Below are 19441 nucleotides of genomic sequence, written 5' to 3' on the forward strand. Positions count from 1 at the left end.
CTTTTTGTTGATGGGCATATGTGGGCTTTGCCCGGCCTGAAACATAATGGCGCTTTAATTCAAACTTCAATAAGAAGCAAACCGAGGAAAAAAATCCAATGCGGAACCCTCCATTAAATTTTCCTGTTTCCAACTTACATCAGCTAAACTCAATTCCTGAAATTCACATCATCCTGTATCAGACGGTCCAGACCAAGCTTAATAATCAGAGAATGATGATCGAAAACTTAAAAACTCAACGAAACGCCGCCGTTTCAAACAGGTGCGCATTGCCATTGAATGAAGTAAGCACTTTCCTTCTTAATTCTTGTCTCGCTTTCAATTTTTTTTTTTTTTTTATAAATTTTGGTCAACTTTCAAAAATGGAGATAGCTCCAGCACCGATCGCTCTGTGCTCCAAAGAGCAGCAAAAGGTGTATCAAGAATGGTTTGAACTAGCAGACTCAGGTTTGTTATTGTTAATACCAATCAAAACACGGTTCTTTTCTTTACAATTTTCAAATAATAATTAATTAATTAATTTTATTTCTCTCAAAGATGGCGATGGACGAATCACTGGAAATGATGCTACAAAGTTCTTTTCACTATCAAAGCTTTCTCGGCAAGAACTCAAGCAGGTTCGTTCTACTGATCACTTCTAGAGCTAACTGATTTTGAATGATAATTGCTTGCTTGACTGGATGCCTGCTGATTTAGTGTCAAATAAGTTAATTCGTTTCAGTTTGATTTATTTTTGTGCCAAGATTTGGGCGCTTGCAGATTCTAAACGACAAGGAGTTTTAGATTTTGCGGAGTTTGTTATTGCGATGCAGGTTGTAATATGATTTTTTCGTTTTGGTCCAGAAGTTGTTTAATCCAATTTATGAGATTCTGATTTTTATATATTTATTGCTTTCTATGATCAGCTTGTATCTCTGGCACAAGCTGGACATGAAATAACCTCTGAAATCCTTAAAAATGGAGGCAAGTACAAATGATCATTCATTTAGCTCTGAGCAATTATCCTTGAGTAGATAAGTGGTCAACTTTATGATGAATAAAGCTTCATGTACAAACATTTATCAGTAGCTTATTCATACAAATTGACGTAACAACGTGTGATTGAGTGATGCAATTATTTACTTTTCCTCTAACTTTACCTAAGCATATGTCACGTTAGTTTACATAGATAAGTTACTAAAAAATGTTTGTACATATAATATTACTCATAATGAAACATAGCCTTATTCAGTAGGATGAAAAATTCCTTGCTCTGCATAGATTTTGTGTTTTTTCTGTTTACCTAATGTTTACTGGTCTTGTATTTTTCAATTACAGTCCACCTAGAGAATATTGAGCCCCCAACGATGGAAGGTTTAGATGCATTTGGAACTGTAAGCGATAATCCTTGTGTTACTTTTTATGGTAAATTGTTTACGTTGATTGTGTATTTTCAATTCTCAATTTTTTTTTTTCAGAAAAATAAGAGTTCAAGAACAAACAGTGAGCCTGCTGTGAATGGTTAGACAATCTTTAACTTTCAATTCTTTGAAAGAAGTTTGTTGAACTAGTAGTTGATAATTAATATCCTGTTAATGGTTGTAGGCTCTGCTCCATCGCAAACTTTATCAGCATCTTCATGGTTTTCCTCAAAATCTACAAAGAAGGTATGAAATTTGCTAATCAATTTTGAGCAATGAGAAGTTTCTGATGATTTTTCTAAGGAGAAGGTTAATATTGCTTTAGATATTTGTCTTTATTAAATGCCAGTGATTTGTCCTTTACCATCTGAAATCAATGTCACAAAATTTTTCATCAGGGATTTTATATGTTGCAAAGGTTGTTCTTCAGTTTTCTTTGTGCTCAATTGTTGATATGTTAAAGGCATTCAAGCTACTGCTCTTTATGTTGTTTTAATGGGATATGATACTCTAAGTTACTCTGGTTGGTGGCCCTTGTTAATTGACCAATCCTGCAATGACCAATTTCCATACACATTTTAACATCAATTCATTTAATATGTAGAAGCTCATTCATGCTTTCCTGGGTTAGATTAAGTGAGCTCTATTTACATCTTTTGTATTGTAATGATGCTTATCTTTTTTATGCATTATAATGCTTATATGTTATTGGCATGCTTGATTACTTACTTCCACATCTCTTTAAGAAGGCTTTTATTTGATTTTTTTTTCCCTGATGAATTCTTCTGCTTCTTCTTTCTCTCACAGACACCTTCAACTGCTGTCACATCAATAATCGATGGGTTGAAGAGATTGTACCAAGAAAAACTAAAGCCACTAGAAGCTACCTATCGTTTTAATGATTTTGTTTCTCCATTCTTGGTGAGTAGATTGAGCAAGTGTTTTGATTTATTAGGATTGAATATGCAAATTTAGTTGGTTTTTTTCTTTTTTTTTAAAACTACACTTTGTTTTCAGGGAAAGGTTGCATACTGCTTCTGTAATTTAACTTTAGAAAACTATATGGTCATTTATGTTCTTTCCTTTTTGTAGACAAATAGTGATTTTGATGCAAAGCCTATGGTTATGCTGTTGGGTCAGTATTCAACTGGAAAAACAACTTTTATAAAACACCTGCTAAGATGTGACTACCCAGGTTTGTTTAGAACTATGATGTTTATATTATACTAGCTGATATTCTAGTTGGTCATCTTGTTATTATATTAACTTTATTCTTCCTTTTGAGCAGGAGCTCACATAGGACCTGAGCCTACAACAGATAGATTTGTTGTTGTTATGGTATAGTTCCCTCTTTAAGTTTTAAAGCTATGAGTAATTAATTATTTTGAATCCTATGATTTGATGACAGAAAATCACTATCTCATTTATATCTTCATACAAGTTGTCATTTATTTATGTCCAACTTCTTAGTCTACTTGGATGATAATGTCTATCAAGTAAATATAAACCCACATGTTTGAATCGTCAAATAATCGATGTCTCCCATTTAGCAAATGAATCATTTGAACTTTTTTACTAAACAGCTGATTTCCTTGACACTGAGCAATTAGTTTTATAACTACGATATAACTTAGTTTCATATCTTCACGGTAATAACTAAAAGCTCATTTAATTCTTAACCTAGTCTGGACCTGATGAAAGGAGTATACCTGGGAATACTATTGCTGTTCATGCCGATATGCCATTCAGTGGCCTAACAAGTTTTGGAGGAGCATTTTTATCAAAATTCGAGTGTTCTCAAATGCCTCATCCAGTGAGTTAAATTCCATGTCCCTACTTAAATTGCTATCTGCCCTATGGTTTTTTTTCTTATCCATTGTACTGAAATGGCATCGATACACTTGCAGTTGTTAGATCAAATTACATTTGTTGACACTCCTGGGGTTTTATCAGGCGAAAAACAACGAACTCAACGCAGTTATGACTTTACTGGTGTTATATCTTGGTTTGCAGCAAAGTGTGACCTTTTTCTTCTTCTGTTTGATCCTCATAAACTTGATATTAGCGATGAATTTAAGCGCGTAATTGCCTCCTTACGTGGTAATGATGACAAGATACGTGTTGTGCTTAATAAGGCCGACCAAGTTGATACTCAACAAGTAATTCATCTTATTATCTTTTCACTCATCTCTGATAGTAATATTTGGTAGATGAATTTCTATCAATTGTCTCAATGATGCTATATGTTGACAGTTAATGGGAGTTTATGGTGCACTGATGTGGTCACTTGGAAAAGTATTGAATACTCCTGAGGTTGTCCGTGTTTATATTGGGTGGGCACCTCTTAAAATTTTTGTTTATTTGTAAAGCTGAATTCCAATGCAACTGTCTGGTACCATTTTTTTTTTTTTTTTTGTGTTTCACAGCTCTTTTAATGACAAACCTGTTAATGAAGACTTTGTTGGTCCAATAGGACGAGTACTTTTTGAGAAAGAACAGGATGATCTTCTCACGGATCTAATCAATATTCCCAAGAAAGCTTGTGATCGTCGAGTATGTCATCCTTTCTCATATTTTATGTTATCAGTGTTTGATCCATTGAATACATTCATGTCATTTAAAATGACCATCTTTGCATAAAGTAGATCAATGAATTTGTTAAACGAGCCAGAGCTGCCAAGATTCATGCCTATATCATTAGCCATCTTAAGAAAGAGATGCCTACCATGATTGGCAAAGCTAAAGCTCAGCAACGCTTGATCGATAATCTTGAAGACGAATTCACAAAGGTATAGTTACTACTCTTCTTAAAATCTCTTTGTTCTCTATGCATATGTTCTTATCAATTTGTTTGTGAAACAGGTTCAAAGAGATTTTCATCTACCAGCAGGAGATTTCCCAAATGTAGAGCACTATCGAGAGGTCTTAAATGGATATAGCATTGATAAGTTTGAAAAACTTAAACCCAAGATGATACAAGCTGCGGACGACATGCTTGCTTATGACATCCCAGATCTATTGAAGAATTTCAGAAATCCTTATGAGTAGAATCTATATAAATTTTTGCAGTCAGAGCCTCCATAATATTGAGTTCAAATTTGGTCTCTAGTCAAAAGTTTGGACATTTTTTTATTATGTTTTATTGAGTGAATGATATGCAGATGCTTGAAGAAAAAGGTCCATCAGAGCATATGCTTTATGTGTTCACAAAACTCAGTATTAGGGTTTGAGTCAATTCAGAATGAGTCTGATAAGGTCCACCTCAAAATCTATTTAGGGCTAGACCTGAATTGAGGTGCCTCAGGTTTGAACATTGGCTTGAGTTTGTATGATCATGCTAAAGTTGAGCACAAGCCAAAGTTATAGACTTGGTTAGTTAACTAAGTCAAACTCAAACTAAAAAAAGTTTAACTCAATTAGATAATCAAATTAAACTAAAGTTGGAGGATATTTGATTCGGTTCAACCTGCGAGCCAATTGAAACCTTGTTTCATAGCTCAAATCAAGTTGAGCCAAACAATTGGTAAAAACAAAACATCTCTTTCAGGGATGGGTAAAACAATCTCATTGTGTCAATTTTGATGATTATAAGGATTTCATTTTGTGCTTTTCTGTTGATGAAATCATGTGTACAGAAGTAGCAAGCTCGCAGTTATTTGGATGGTTGGTTAAATTGATTATATTATTATAGTTATTTCAAAATTTGAGCCATAAATACCAACCAAATCGTCGAGACACGAATATGCAGGCTTTGAATTTCCCCAATGAGTTTAGTTCTATTATCCCTTCAAACCAAATATAAGTTAATACAAGTTTGGATTTGTCATAATTAAACTCAATTTAAGATTGATAAATTTGATAAATTGAGAATCAAATTAATTCAAAAATATTTTTATTTTAATTTGGTTTGAATAGAATTGATTTTAATATTCACATTAGTTTTAACTAAAATAAATTGATAAACTCAAACTCTGATTTGTTATCCAAATCAAATAGGACACCGACTAGCTTTGATTGTATCAAGCCTAAAGGTGTTCATGGGATGTATAGGCCCAATGGCTTGGCCCAAAATATATGGGGTCAGACTTTACACATGCCGATTTATTAATTTTAATAAAAAATTAATTTTTAATATTATAATTATTAATTTTTGTAATATTATATAAACAGTATTGATCGATCCACGGGCTTTATGTCTGACCCACAATCCAACCCAAAAGATCCATAAGCCAGGCTGATATGCTATAGTACTAAATCAGACTATTTTCTCAGTCTTCAGGCCGGGCCACAGGCCAGCCCCGCCCAATTGACCCTCAAGCCCAACTCAAAATAAATAAATGCAAAGTCGGATGGACAATTCCATCATGCTTTTCGTCAGCTGGAGTCACGGGGTGCCGTCAAATGCCTAAATGGTACATGATTGAATTTACATTGGAAAGAAAACAAAACTGAGCCGACGTCCACTTAACCTGTAAATCCCAAGGAAACCTCACGAGATCCGACGGTCAGCATTCAACTAAAATATCATTATTACTCTAAATAAATATAGAAAAATCACACTTGCTTAGTTGCTTTTTGCATCGAGAATTACGGAAAATTGGAGAAGCTGAAGATGAAGCTGGGCAAAAGATTTGAAGGGAAAGTCGCGATCGTTACGGCTTCGACTCAGGGCATCGGCTTCAGCATCGCTGAGCGGCTCGGTTTGGAAGGTGCCTCTGTTGTTATCTCCTCTCGAAGGCAGGTTCGTCAGTTTTTACAGGATGTAGATACCGTCGAATTTCGCTGGAATTTACTCTTTTTTAGATTTTAATTTTGAAAAATAGTTGTGTTGGGAGGATTTGATTTTGTTCAAACTGTGGCAGAAAAATGTAGATGAAGCTGTAGAAAAACTCAAAGCTAAAGGAATTGAAGTGTTTGGAGTTGTTTGCCACGTGTCAAATGCTCAACAGAGGAAGAATCTCATTGACAAGACTGTGCAGGTAGCAAATGATTCAAACGGAGGCTTATTTTTTTTGTTGAATAATTCATGATATTTGATTAAGAGTAAATGTTGTTTTGTGGACTGATGGAAGTTGTGTTTCAGAATTATGGAAGGATAGATGTGGTTGTTTCAAATGCCGCTGCCAATCCATCTGTTGACAACATATTGGAAACCAAAGAATCTGTTCTTGATAAGCTCTGGGAAATTAATGTCAAATCCGCCATACTTGTTTTACAGGTAATTTGCTTTGTAAGAACTGTTTACCAATGTTTTCGGTTTAATTGGGTCATCAGCACTGGTGAAAGTTTTCGTTTTCCATCTAATATCAACTCAGTTAAAACAGATTAAATAAAAATTAGAATAATGTATAACCAAACAGAATTGTAGTATGGTAGTTTGGTGCATATTCTTGCAATTGTTGTCTCAAATACGACATGTATTTACGGTGTGTACTAACTGGTGCAAACACAAACATGTTGACGTGGAATATCCAATTGAGGGGAATATTTATGAAACAGTGCCATTACATAATGTACAAGTGCTAGTCTAGTCTACGCAAAATTCTTTGTAACTTGCTTTCATGGTTGAGTGGGTTAACGTTTGAAATCTCTTGAGGACATTGATAAGTTTAAATTGTAAGATGCTAGGTTAGGTTTGATACCAACTTTATTATTTTTTACAGGATGCAGCTCCTCACATGCAGAAGGGCTCTTCGGTTGTTTTAGTTTCCTCTATTGCTGGCTATCAGCCACCCACGACCATGGCGATGTATGGTGTGACTAAGACAGCTCTCCTTGGTTTGACCAAGGTAAATACATGATATTTATGCTTTGTTTGAGAACTACTTGAACCCAGATATCAGTTTCTTGCCTTTGTGCTAAATTAGATATGTTCATCATTTAGGCCCTTGCAGCTGAGATGGCCCCAGATACTCGCGTGAACTGTATTGCTCCTGGTTTTGTACCAACACACTTTGCAGATTTTATCACAAGTAATCCTACAGTTGTGAGTATCTTTCTATCATTTAGTTGTTCGCCTGCATTCTGAATTGTAACCTCTACCCATGGACTAAATTAGTGGATTATGCTCTACGCAATTTCAGAGGAAGGCCATTGAGGAAAAGACTTTGCTTAATAGGCTTGGCACGACGGACGACATGGCAGCTGCTAGTGCTTTCTTAGCATCTGATGATGCTGCTTACATTACCGGAGAAACTGTGGTGGTGGCTGGAGGAATCCCATCTCGACTCTAGCATTTCTCAGCTATTGGAAATCATTGTAAGTGTTCATATTTACATTGTGTGTTTTCCAGTATCCTGTAGTCTATTCATAGCCACGAATGCAAGACTTAGTTCTTTTTTCAGTGGTCTTTAACACTAAATGTAGCAACAACATTGCAGGACCTCCAAGCTTCCAATGGTAAACATCACCCAAAATGGACAATTCATGCTGTAAAGTGAAAGAACTAGGTGAGTCCAACCTTGATTAAAATTGCAAGCATAGTTGTGACGAGAATTTCACAGTTCATATTTATTTCACATAAACTCTTGGCAACACTGGTAATTTTAACTTTACATGCTAGAATTGAATGTATCCAAATAAAGTGGGCATTTCTGAACCCTTCTGGGTATCTCTGCATTATAAAGTTAATTCATAACACAGTATCTTCTAGCGACTTTCAGATTCTTTCCATCTTCTACACCATTTTTACATACAATTAAGAACTTTTGCCTGGCAGTGTGTGACGTTTTTATCAGCTTCCACTTTACCGGTATATACTCTGATATGCAAAATTCAGATGATACACCAGATAATCTTTGTTTCGATCTGAGCTAAGCTGGAACGAGGATCAGTTTAACATCAACCAGTTAAGAGTAGTCAGTCTAAGTCACTCGTGGAGGTCATTTATTAAAAAAGGATTTTTAATGAAAATGAAAATTTTGAGTTGTAGTTAAAAAAGGAAATAAATGAGGCAAAAATATTATATCTCTGATGTGTTCCGTGGTAGGCCCAGGCCGAGTGTCCTAAGTAAATAATAAGTTGGGACATAAGAGTAACCTCAGCAGAAGCTCAAGGCCCAAAAGTGTAATGTTCAGCCTGGCCCGACTTCTGGTCACATTTCATGTTTCCCGCAGCGAAAAAAGCCCCAAAAATGATAAATCGAAGTACGTTGCAAATCTTTAACAATGGATTTGGAGCATATACGAGAAGTCTATCTTTTTGGAATGTCAGGTGAAGCCACTAGCGAAACCTGAGTAGTGTTAAATGACAATTTAAATTCATCACGTTGTCGTTATATGACTAAAACCTGTCTTGAATTTTTAATCCAATCGACTCGTAGACTGGCCATTTTCTAAGCTAGGGCTGGGTTGGCTACTTAACTTTTGCTGACAAAATCCGATGCTAAAAAAGCTGATATAGACATTTCCAGGCAAGTTGCCAAGGAACTTAAAGAAAAGGGCTTCTATTTCAGGCTCTTGAAATAAAGTTTCACGGAAGTTTAGCATGAGTTTACCAACCAACGCATCCTATCTCCGATTCCAGGTCCAGTATTTTTTTTTATAAGAACTCTTCATTGATTGTAAGGTTTATGAGATAATAATAAGGCTGAGCTCTCTGTCCCTGCATATTTCTGAAGAAATCAGGTGTAGATTTGATTTGGACAAAATCTAGGGCCAGTTTGAGGTCAGCTAGAGTACGTATTACTTAATTTGAGTTTGAATTCATTCAAGTTAGTATACAATGTTTTTGGAAGATAGCTGATGAAATAAACAAAGTTATTAACAAAGTTAACAGTATTATTAGGGGGATGAAACAATATATTCGAGTCAACTTAGCTTCATAAAAGAAATCTGAGGCTATGCTTTGTAGCCAATGATGGGAAATCATGTTAATGGAATCTCTTTTATCTCATCAGACTGGGACAAAGTATGAGTAGGGAAAGGGAACATTCTTCTTTCTAAACTCCATCCATGACCACTCCTTTTCCAGCAGCAATGTCATGTTCCTCAGCTAATCTCAGAATAATTCTCCACTTTGCTAATAATAATTTGTGTGTACATAATGCAGTTGCAGACACTTCTTTTTTTAATTTGTAATTAAATAAGATGCTGTTGCCTTTTGGTTTCCACTTGTTGATCTCTTTAAAACATATAGAGTTTTCACAAATCAATTACAGATAGCTGTTCTTTCTAATACACATCTTGCTATCTCCAAATTAATCTAACAATTCCCACTTGTATCCAATCCATGAAACAATAATGCCAGAAGGCTGCAGATGAGGTAAATTGCAATATCTTGGTTCAATAGTCTAATTTACTATCAAGATATTATCTATTTAGATATACAATTTGTTATGATTTTATTTTTTACTTTTACAATCTAAAATATGTTTTCATATATTAGAAATTTATAAAATATTTAACTAATTTTTTTTAATTTTTTTCAAATAATGTGAGATATATATAAATATTCATTGTCTCTACTACGTTTTACCGATTATTTCTTGTTATTTTCAAAGTAACAACAGAAGGGTATATAAAAAAACAGACGAGGAATCTACATATATTGTTTCTGTTGAAAATAATAAATATTTTCAGTGGATTTTTGGGATTGATAACAAAAATTATTGCATGTGAAACATGTATGCATGGACAGTAATATGCCACTTGTATGAAGAAACTGAGCCCACGTGTATATGCCACTTGTGTTGTATAGCTTCAATTTTGACTTCTTAGAAGCGTGCCTTGGAAGTAGATCCTGTAAAAGTTCGCAGGCTGTGCAGAAGCTTTACTTCATTATTAAATAGAAATGAGTGGTGGTTTAAAATGTCACTGAGGCCACTATGCATCACTGTTTTAAAATCCAGATTAAATCAGCTGGTCTAACCAATGGATTTGGATTTGATAGTTAATCCAGTCTAAACAATATTTAAACCTATATTAATTATTGAACAAAATCAATCATTGATTGAATCAAACGAATCATAGTAGACTGTGATTTAAATGGTATATAAATTTGGTCAAATTATCATACTAATATATTGGTCATGAAACTCGAATTTAAATCTAGAGTTTATTTATACAATGATAAATTTGTTGTCATAATCAAAATTTATTTTTTATTGAATTGATTTGGTCAAACTGTTATCCTAATATGTTGGTCAGGGACGAATTGGCCTGTTGATCGGGTGAATAGAATAGAAGATCCGGGTCTAAAAACTTGCACTAATGATGAAAAAAAGTAACATCAAACAGTAATGGGCAATGAGGGAAAACCCAAAAGCTTGTTTTTGAACCGAGAAATCACGGGACACCCCTGAAGTTTCTGCTTTGAATTCATCTTTCTACTGCCACACGACCTAACCTCTTCCTGATCCTCCTATTAGATAGAGCCGTGAAAGTTTTACAAACCTCTTCTTTTTCATCGGAAAATGTACATTTCCTTGAATTTGCTCTTCATTTCATTACAATTCTTGAAGCCATGAACCTCCTTAACAGCAACCTGACGGTCTGCCAAGCTTACTGAGTCGCTTATGGTGTGTTTTTGTTTTAGATTCATGAAACCCGATTTCTCTTTTTCATTTTTCTGCAGAACCCATGTTTCTGAATCAGTTCATGCACTTTCTAAAATCAATTCACACATTCAGAAGGAAAACCAGTAACAGTAATTTGTGTTAAGATACAGAGAAAACTAAAGTAAGAGCTACAATGGCGAGCTCATGTTTCCATGCATTTCGGCTTAGAAAATCCAAGAGCAAACCTCCTTCAGTGCCTTCATCGTCAAAATCCCAGTTGAATTCTGACATGGAGAACCTGGAGAAGAAGAGATTCGATAGCCTGGACTCATGGTCAATGATTTTGGACTCTGAGAACGTGGAGACTTGGGAGGTCTCAAAGGAGGATCAAGAAGAATGGACGGCTGATCTTTCACAGTTGTTCATTGGTAACAAGTTTGCGTCTGGTGCTCATAGTAGGATTTATCGTGGAATTTATAAGCAAAGAGCTGTTGCCGTAAAAATGGTGAGAGTTCCAAATCAGGAGGAGGAGACTAGAACCAGACTTGAGCAACAGTTTAGGTCTGAAGTTGCCTTGCTTTCACGTCTCTTTCATCCCAATATAGTTCAGGTAAGACTTGAAAAGTTGAAGCAAAACTTAATTCAATCTCATGCTAACATCTTTCGGAACAAGTTATAAAGTATTGAAATAGATATAGTTTTTATAGATATATTGATTGAGCCATCTTCTTTTAATATGTAAAATTCATGAAATTCACTTGAATTACAATAATTAGTCTTTTTTTTTTGAATTTTTTAATAGATAAATTACTGTATCAAGATTCTAAAGAGAGATCTAATTTATCACCCTTTAAATCTCACACTAAATTGTCTATTTAGATTATAAAATTCTCAAAGTGTATTAGGTTATCTTTATTAATCACATTCATCTATAATTTTTCATGGTACTACTTGCTTACATAATTTAATTAAACTAAATTATCATTAATGCTAGTGAAAAAAAAAATCTAAAAAAATGAAAATTTTCAATTTTGGAGGAAATTAAAGAACTTTTGTAATGCCAAATTCTAAGAAAATTTAAGGAATTTTCTTGTCCAATTTCACATTTAAGAATAATACTCTATCATTTTAATGGATTTGCTAGATTCTACCGCAAATTTTCCTTAACATACCTGAACTCAGCAAGTCCTGCAGCTGAGTTGTCAATCTTAGGATAACAATTCCATTTGGCTTACCCTCTGAGCGTTTAAGCTATATGATCTGGCCTCTTGTTCTAAGCATATTAACCATCTTCTTTACAGTTTATTGCAGCTTGTAAAAAGCCTCCTGTGTACTGTATCATCACTGAGTACATGTCACAGGGGACTCTAAGGATGTATCTGAACAAGAAAGAGCCATACTCGCTTTCAACAGAAACAATTCTGAGGTTAGCTCTTGACATATCCAGGGGAATGGAGTATCTTCATTCACAAGGGGTGATCCACAGAGACCTGAAATCAAATAATCTGCTTTTAAACGATGAAATGCGGGTAAAGGTAGCTGATTTCGGTACATCTTGTCTCGAGACACAGTGCCTCGAAACCAAAGGAAACATGGGAACTTATCGCTGGACGGCTCCGGAGATGATTAAAGAAAAGCCTTACACTCGAAAAGTGGATGTTTACAGCTTCGGAATTGTCCTCTGGGAGCTCACTACAGCTTTACTTCCATTCCAAGGAATGACCCCTGTGCAGGCAGCATTTGCCGTGGCTGACAAGGTAACATTAACCTGGTTTCCTTTTCAATCAAACTTGACAGTATTTGAAACCAAATTTGAACTTGTGACAGAACGAGAGGCCTCCACTGCCGGCGAGCTGTCAGCCTGCACTGGCGCATCTGATAAAGCGTTGCTGGGCGGCGAATCCTGCAAAGCGACCGGATTTCAGTGACATAGTTTCAGCTCTGGAGAAATATGATGAGCGTGTGAAAGAGGGTCTGCCTCTAACTTCACATTCAGGACTTGTGAGCCGTAATGTGATTCTTGAACGCTTGAAAGGCTGTGTAACTATGAGCTCCTCCATACCTGTACATGCCTGATTATATTTTAATTAGAAAGAGAAGAAGAAGGTGGTATTTGCCATTGTTGGCAGATTATTCAACTGCTTCACAACAATAATCTGTACATTATCTAATCAATGTATCTCTTATTTGTGGAATCATCATCCCTGATTGATGATCGGATGCTCACATTTCATTGTCATTAATTTACATCAAGATATAAGACGATACCCATTGATTTGCAAGGTGTTTGGTTGCTAAGAAACAAAAAAAGAATGTCCCGGAAAATATAAGAAAATAGAAGAAAATCAAATCCAATCCAATCCAATCTAGCAGGGTCTTATCTTATAAAAAAATATCAATATTAACATTAATGTCTTTGAGTTTTTCATTGTTTATATAGAAAATCAAATTAAAATTATTGAAAATTTAATCAAAATTTCTTTTTTTTTTCTTAAATATAAATCTCTGTACTGTTCCAATCATCAAAATTTAGAATAAGTCAGTGAGAAATAAGATTATCTGTTTAGAATTTGAAGACCAAACAGAGTCAGTCAGCAGACACCAGGTTGAATTGAGAAAGCTGCAAGCCAATTAGAACGACAAAATGGACCAATGAAAATTTGAAATTCAACAATGAAATTGCAACCATGTATTATTATGTGGAAGCTTATAGTGTCTCAATAATAAATTGGCTTGTTGGGTATCTTTCACAAGAATATGGTCAGGGTGGGCGCCATTAAGCCAGATGGGGTTCATTGTTGACTTTGGTTAAAGCCAACTTCAACCAAGTGAAATATTAACTTGAGTTTAGTTTAATATTGATACTTTGTTTATATTGACAAATTAAAGTTTGAGTCGTTAATGATTTTTTTTTTTTATAATTGTTAATTTTTTTCATAATCTAATGGTATTATAAATCAAATTCAATCTCAAACTAATCTTTAATTTGGATTAATTCGATTAAAATTTTTTGTTAATTATAGAGACAAATATTTTAAATAGTTGTACAAAAATTAGTTTAAGTTACATTTTCACCCTTTTATCTTTAGTATAAAGTCATCTCAAGTCTTTAGTTTTAGTGTTGACCTCGAAAGTATTGCTGAACAGCTTGAATTTACAATTTAGCTCAAACAAACTTACATCTCAAGTTAGGGTTTTAGTTCAGCTCGTTTGTTCATTTTATCAAGAATATTGTTTACTCTTTTGCCAATTGTCTCCTTCTTCGTGCATTTACTGGCCGATCAAAGTGAGCAGATTCGCTTTCCGACAATATATAAGAACAGAAATAATGACATGGGGTTGCAAACGAATCTTTAAAAACATAAAGGAAAAACAATACTCTCTCTCTTTCGGACCAAAGGAAATTACCTGAACACCCTTCTAAAAATTGACCGCTGTTTCTTCTACTTTCTACTGTGACCAAACCAAAACCCCACTATGCCTAATATTTTATCAAGCAAGTGCGACATTCCCTAGACTAGGTGTATAAAATAATACATGATAAGCATGCTTTGTGTCATACTATGTTCAAAAGTTACTAAAATTATAATGAGAAGGCCAAAAGAACATTCCTACCCAATGATTGATGCAAATCCAACCATGGTGATTAAAAATTTAGATGATTTAAATTTAAAAATTTAAATGGCAATCATTTATATTACTTTTAATAATTTATGGGTGAAAATTTAAATTTTTAATAGTTAACGGGGCACTTTGCTTGAATCGAAGAAGCCTTCTGTTTTTGTCGCCCTGTTAATTGTGATACTATTCCTCCCGTATGTTTACTTCCAGTCTGACCATTTTACCCTTTTATCTATTTACAGTAGCGAGTAACCCTAATGATAATTGTTGCGCTTAAATATATGTACAATTTATATATATAAATTTATATATAAATAATGATATATTATTATATAATTAAATATTATTTTATTTTTAATTTTTAACTATTTAATACATCATTATTTATGTATAAAAATTATATATATAATACTATGCTTAAATAGAAATACTATCTTCTTGAGTTAATCAAACCTACATCAATGAGGAAAATTACAGTCCACTGCAATAAGTGCAAGGCTAAATTATTGATAACCAAAAACTTAAAAAACGATGTTGTATTACTTCTATAACCACAATGACATCATGACTGTAATTATTAATATTTTATTATATACATTATATATATAAAATTAGATTTTTATACGCAATTCGTCTACCACAATCATGACCTTGCTACTGAAAGTCTATAACTTAAAATTGTAATGAAAGCGCTTATCATAATCATATGCACAAAATATGAGAAGAAATTAAGATGGAAACATCACCATTGATGGGTTGATTTTGAGACACTGATCTATGCTTCAAAAGAAAGCAACTTTTTCCTACTTATCCCCGAACACCCCAAATTTTTTCGCCAATAAAGCGAAGGAAACTCTTCACTAAACATCTATTATCTTCATGGTCGAAACCCTTTGCACCATCTAAAGATTCTGACTCAGCTGACTGCTCCTTTCCCAAACTACTCAACTGACGCTGCAACTCACACGAGTTATCGTTGTTATACTTATACTTACATCCGCCGCCTTTCTTTTTCTTATCCTTCTTGTTGCTCTTGATCACCTTCTTGTTATTACGCAGCAGCTCGTCTTCAAAAGCGTCGATGATCTCGTGTATGAGTTGGCGATTAGGCGAGGCGTCCCACCAGACCCAGTAACTCATATAACATCTAAAACAATCACAGCTGAAAAGGGGAGGATGATCGTTACTATTACTTTTACTTTTAGTGAGTGGAGCATCTCTGGCAGTCTTCTGGGTGGTGTTGTTTTTTCTCTGATAAGAGATGAGATAAGCTAAAACCTCTATATCTTGAGGAGACAGCGTCGCCGTGAGGGTGAGGATTGTGGCGGGAAGAAAGGACAGTTGGCCGGATATTATTGGTGGAGAAGGATGAACTGTGCCTTTGCGGTATAGTGTCTTCATAGTTGAAGGAGATGATGAGATGGAATATGTTGGAGGCCGTGAAAATGATTTGAGTTTGAAGCCTGACGGGGTTGTTTGTTTGTGTCGTTTGTTCATTTGGTAATTTGTTATGTTCAAGAATGATCTCCTCAGGGTTGGTTTTGGTGGCGTAGATTTGGGGACACTTTTGAGGGGAAATTTAAGGTGTGGGAAGGGAGTACAAAAAGAGGTGATGGAATTGTGAAAGTAAGTGAATGCAATTTGATTCATGGTTGTTATAATCTCCCAGTATATGAATGATATGATTTGTAATATACGAGAAAAAATTAAATTTTTTATTTATGATATGATAATCAATTCAATTTAAATAATTTATTGTTTTAAACATTTTGATTAAGGTTGATGAGAGTGATATAACGAATAATATTACGTATATAAATTTATATATAAATAATAATAATATATTATTAAGCGATTGTTATTATTTTATTTTTTATTTAAAATGATTTATTCATATAGTGATATATTATTTTTTGTATATTTAATTTTATTAATAATATAATTAAACTTACTTACCTTTTGAGATTGGTGGATCTTATTTTTTATATTTTGGGTTTGATTTTTATTATTGGAGCTAAATTTAAATTGAATTTAAACAAACTTCACCTTAAATTTGGTTGAAATTCATCAAGTCTAGTTCAAATTTGTTATGTGTGAGAGTCATCCAAAAGTCATTAACAAATATATACCATCATTATAGATGAAGGAGAATAGTGAGAGAAAAAATCGAAAATACAAAAAGTCATCTAAAAATATAAATTTGTGAAATGATTTTTTAACACTCTCTCAAGTTAAAGTTGGGTAGCCCAACTCCAATTGGGCCCATTTCAGCCCCAAGTCCAAACTTTGAAAATTAAAATTCTCCTATAAGATTTCCCTTAGAAGTTCTTATTTGAAAAGACCGTCTTTTGAACTTTGGATGGTTCAATGTTGTGACTTGACCAATTGTTGCTTTTGATGCAGTATTGACTGAGATTATCCAATGAAGCAGAGAAATGTGTGACATGACTAATGTCTTTACACTTTTTGACTAAAATTGGAGCTCTTCAAACTTGAATTCAAATTGGGATAAAACCTTCTACTTTTTTAAAATCAAATTAATTTTTAATCAATACTTATTTGATCATGATGTGAATTGAATTCAATCTTATTAATGACTTTATGTTGTTTAAAGACTCGAAAGATGAAAAGAGAATCCACCTGATTTTCCTCCTCAACACGTTGGGAAATGATCAGCTTAAACCAGTGGAGATCAGAGATTGACAGAGAGGTCCAAGTCATGGGAGCTGGTCCACGGTGTTTCCGACAAGAGTAGAGGCCATTCATGTTCAGGAAGTTTACAAGGGCCTTAATACAAGCTTTAAATCTCTGTCTTGGATTTACATTACTGAAAAGTATAATAACCTTTCTTATGAGTTATGGGATCATTTTTAGCTTAAAGGCGTTCCAGGCCATTGGACTTGTCCTGAACGTTTGGGGTTCAGAGAGGCCAGGATATTGAAAGAAGGCAGGAGAATGAGCAGATACAACACAAATATTCCAATTTGCCCCCAAGGCATAGCTTGAGAGCAAAGGGAGGCACTCAAGTAGCAAGAACACATATGTTCAAAAGCTGTTAAAGATATATTAAAATCAAACTTTTGATTAACATGGTGCAATAATTGTGAAGCCGATCTTTTGACTAGGCATGAAGCTGACTCAAATAAGAGTTTATTTTTAACTAAGAAAATATTTGAAAAACATTGAATTTAGCGAAAAGAACATCCGCCCAAGACCAAGAGTATAGGAGGCTTCAATCATCTCTATGTACAATATCTCAACAAAACTTACAGTCTCTGAAGAGAGCTTGAAAAGCGTATGATCTCAGTCAGAGTTGCAGAAAATGGAATGCAAAAGCTTTCTCCTACATTTATACAGCAACTTATAACCAAAAATAAAAAACAGTCCAAATGACTTGCAATATTCAAAGTCTTCCTAGATACTATAATTGGCATAAATAAAATGCCTAAAAACAACTATCACATGCAGCCTAATGCAGTAGCATGGTATTCTAGATAGTCTGCTTCATCTCTTCCAACTGTGAAAGGACAAATTCAAGTTTCTTGCAACTGATCTCATTCAATATTCTTGAACTATATTCACACTTTTCAGATGGTCCATACTCACAGGCACTTTTCATCTCATCCTGCCGTGTCCCTTGGATGTCCTGCTTCAAAAGCAAACACAAATTTGCCAAATTCTCAATCGTTCATAATCTATTTCCCCAATAACCAAAAGCACCGAAGAAAGAATTCTGGAAGCAATAATATTTCATACACTAACAATGAGTACAAATATGGATACAAATGTTGACGTGTCATTATATGATTGAGCGATTTCACATGATGATACATTGACATTATGTACCTGTGTCTATACCATGGGAATTATTCTGGAAAAGCGTGCTTCTAAAGCCTTTGTGAAACACCAACAAAATGTTTTAACTAACAGAAAAAGAGAATCCCTATAAGCAATGTTTTGAAAATCAGACCGCACCGGTTCACAATCAAACGATAGTTTATCCCAATCAAACCCATTTGCTTCAGCAAAATAATTTGTACAGGAAATCGAATTTGAGATTCAACACATGGGGTGTAAGGCATGGACCACTCGGCTAAAAGTAATTTATTTTTATAATATGCATTACCATCATGTTAAATCCAATTTTCATAAACAGTAATTCGGATTTCATATTTAATGATTAAATATAAAAAATTATTTTGAATATTATTGCAATATTTAAGAAATATCAAGCCGATCAATTGGTTCTATTGGTTCACTCAGATCGACCCCTTCACCAAGTCAATCTCTTGTTTGAATATAAAAACATTGCCTATAAGCACTCACTAGAGGTGACAAAACATTTACAAATTCATCTTCATGACTTTACTGATCAAAAGATTAAACTTGAAACTACAAAACAGTGAAGCACATTCACTGCAACTACTGAACTAAACCCATTTCAATAATTATTAATTAGGTAATTTTTTTTCCTAAATTCAAAGTAAATTCATAATCACATAAACAAATAAATAAAGCCCAATAAACTTTATGGCAGAAAAGGACAGACGGACCTTGATCAACTTCATGAACTAGCCGCAATGGTTGTTGATGAATCCTTTTCTGGGACTCGCTGGGTTTTCCAGCTCATCTCCGAATTCTCCTGCGAGCTCCAAAACCCTCACGACTCCCTAGAGTCAATCAGAGAAGACAAATTTTTTTTTTTGGGTAAGTTGAGAAGACAAATTTTTAACACTTCTTGAATTAGAATTTTCATAGAATTAGCGTTTCTTTCTATAGAGATCAAATGAAAAAAAAAAAGACCTTTTCCACATTTTGAAGATTTTGCAGCGACGTGGTTTGGCCCTGCGAATCCATAGGACTAGAGCTACAGCAGAGAGCTGGCTTCAAAGACACGGGCGTCTTCTAAAGTTCAATGCTCTAA

General features: G+C 34.3%; 4 protein-coding genes and 1 pseudogene across 7 annotated transcripts; 3 read left to right on the plus strand and 2 right to left on the minus strand.

Annotated features, from left to right (window-relative positions):
* The first annotated feature begins 287 nt into the window (after window positions 1-287).
* LOC123192393 (EH domain-containing protein 1-like) lies at window positions 288-4753 on the plus strand. 3 transcript variants are annotated; one of them, XM_044604928.1, is made up of 16 exons: window positions 288-447; window positions 538-617; window positions 744-812; window positions 906-963; window positions 1318-1373; window positions 1458-1500; window positions 1585-1646; window positions 2208-2321; window positions 2493-2595; window positions 2689-2738; window positions 3085-3213; window positions 3308-3559; window positions 3654-3733; window positions 3827-3953; window positions 4046-4189; window positions 4263-4753. In XM_044604928.1, exons 1-16 carry the CDS (start codon window positions 363-365, stop codon window positions 4446-4448), a joined length of 1638 nt encoding a protein of 545 aa, XP_044460863.1. In that variant the 5' UTR covers window positions 288-362; the 3' UTR covers window positions 4449-4753. The 3 variants fall into 3 exon arrangements, with proteins under 3 accessions (XP_044460863.1, XP_044460864.1, XP_044460865.1); XM_044604929.1 differs by lacking the exon at window positions 744-812; XM_044604930.1 differs by lacking the exons at window positions 288-447; window positions 538-617 and having other exon boundaries at window positions 753-808.
* Window positions 4754-5812: 1059 nt separating this feature from the next.
* LOC123192298 (tropinone reductase-like 3) lies at window positions 5813-8065 on the plus strand. Of its 2 annotated transcripts, none has more exons than XM_044604792.1 (7): window positions 5813-6141; window positions 6263-6379; window positions 6484-6618; window positions 7064-7189; window positions 7285-7386; window positions 7484-7658; window positions 7767-8065. In XM_044604792.1, exons 1-6 carry the CDS (start codon window positions 6013-6015, stop codon window positions 7631-7633), a joined length of 759 nt encoding a protein of 252 aa, XP_044460727.1. In that variant the 5' UTR covers window positions 5813-6012; the 3' UTR covers window positions 7634-7658; window positions 7767-8065. The 2 variants fall into 2 exon arrangements, with proteins under 2 accessions (XP_044460727.1, XP_044460726.1); XM_044604791.1 differs by having other exon boundaries at window positions 5817-6141; window positions 7781-8065.
* A 2491-nt stretch (window positions 8066-10556) lies between these two features.
* LOC123193564 (serine/threonine/tyrosine-protein kinase HT1) lies at window positions 10557-13091 on the plus strand. Its single transcript, XM_044606599.1, has 3 exons — window positions 10557-11506; window positions 12198-12653; window positions 12724-13091. The coding sequence occupies exons 1-3, from the start codon at window positions 11090-11092 to the stop codon at window positions 12970-12972; spliced, it is 1122 nt and encodes a 373-aa protein (XP_044462534.1). The 5' UTR covers window positions 10557-11089; the 3' UTR covers window positions 12973-13091.
* A 2101-nt stretch (window positions 13092-15192) lies between these two features.
* LOC123193667 lies at window positions 15193-16154 on the minus strand. Its single transcript, XM_044606731.1, has one exon. The coding sequence runs from the start codon at window positions 16012-16014 to the stop codon at window positions 15325-15327; it is 690 nt and encodes a 229-aa protein (XP_044462666.1). The 5' UTR covers window positions 16015-16154; the 3' UTR covers window positions 15193-15324.
* A 1574-nt stretch (window positions 16155-17728) lies between these two features.
* Window positions 17729-19374, minus strand: LOC123193668 (annotated as a pseudogene).
* Window positions 19375-19441: the final 67 nt, after the last annotated feature.

The sequence above is a fragment of the Mangifera indica genome, chromosome 12 (genome assembly GCF_011075055.1).
Source record: "Mangifera indica cultivar Alphonso chromosome 12, CATAS_Mindica_2.1, whole genome shotgun sequence".
Lineage (NCBI taxonomy): Eukaryota > Viridiplantae > Streptophyta > Magnoliopsida > Sapindales > Anacardiaceae > Mangifera > Mangifera indica.

Excerpts from the sequence above, each read along its gene's own strand:
- LOC123192393 (XM_044604928.1), top strand. The coding sequence starts at position 363 with ATGGAGATAGCTCCAGCACCGATCGCTCTGTGCTCCAAAGAGCAGCAA. Across the intron at positions 964-1,317 it reads TGAAATCCTTAAAAATGGAG|TCCACCTAGAGAATATTGAG; the intron begins GCAAGTACAAAT and ends TTTCAATTACAG. Across the intron at positions 2,322-2,492 it reads ATTTTGTTTCTCCATTCTTG|ACAAATAGTGATTTTGATGC; the intron begins GTGAGTAGATTG and ends TCCTTTTTGTAG.
- LOC123193667 (XM_044606731.1), bottom strand. The coding sequence starts at position 16,014 with ATGAACAAACGACACAAACAAACAACCCCGTCAGGCTTCAAACTCAAA.
- LOC123192298 (XM_044604792.1), top strand. The coding sequence starts at position 6,013 with ATGAAGCTGGGCAAAAGATTTGAAGGGAAAGTCGCGATCGTTACGGCT. Across the intron at positions 6,380-6,483 it reads TCATTGACAAGACTGTGCAG|AATTATGGAAGGATAGATGT; the intron begins GTAGCAAATGAT and ends GTTGTGTTTCAG. Across the intron at positions 7,387-7,483 it reads TCACAAGTAATCCTACAGTT|AGGAAGGCCATTGAGGAAAA; the intron begins GTGAGTATCTTT and ends ACGCAATTTCAG.
- LOC123193564 (XM_044606599.1), top strand. The coding sequence starts at position 11,090 with ATGGCGAGCTCATGTTTCCATGCATTTCGGCTTAGAAAATCCAAGAGC. Across the intron at positions 11,507-12,197 it reads TTCATCCCAATATAGTTCAG|TTTATTGCAGCTTGTAAAAA; the intron begins GTAAGACTTGAA and ends TCTTCTTTACAG. Across the intron at positions 12,654-12,723 it reads CATTTGCCGTGGCTGACAAG|AACGAGAGGCCTCCACTGCC; the intron begins GTAACATTAACC and ends AACTTGTGACAG.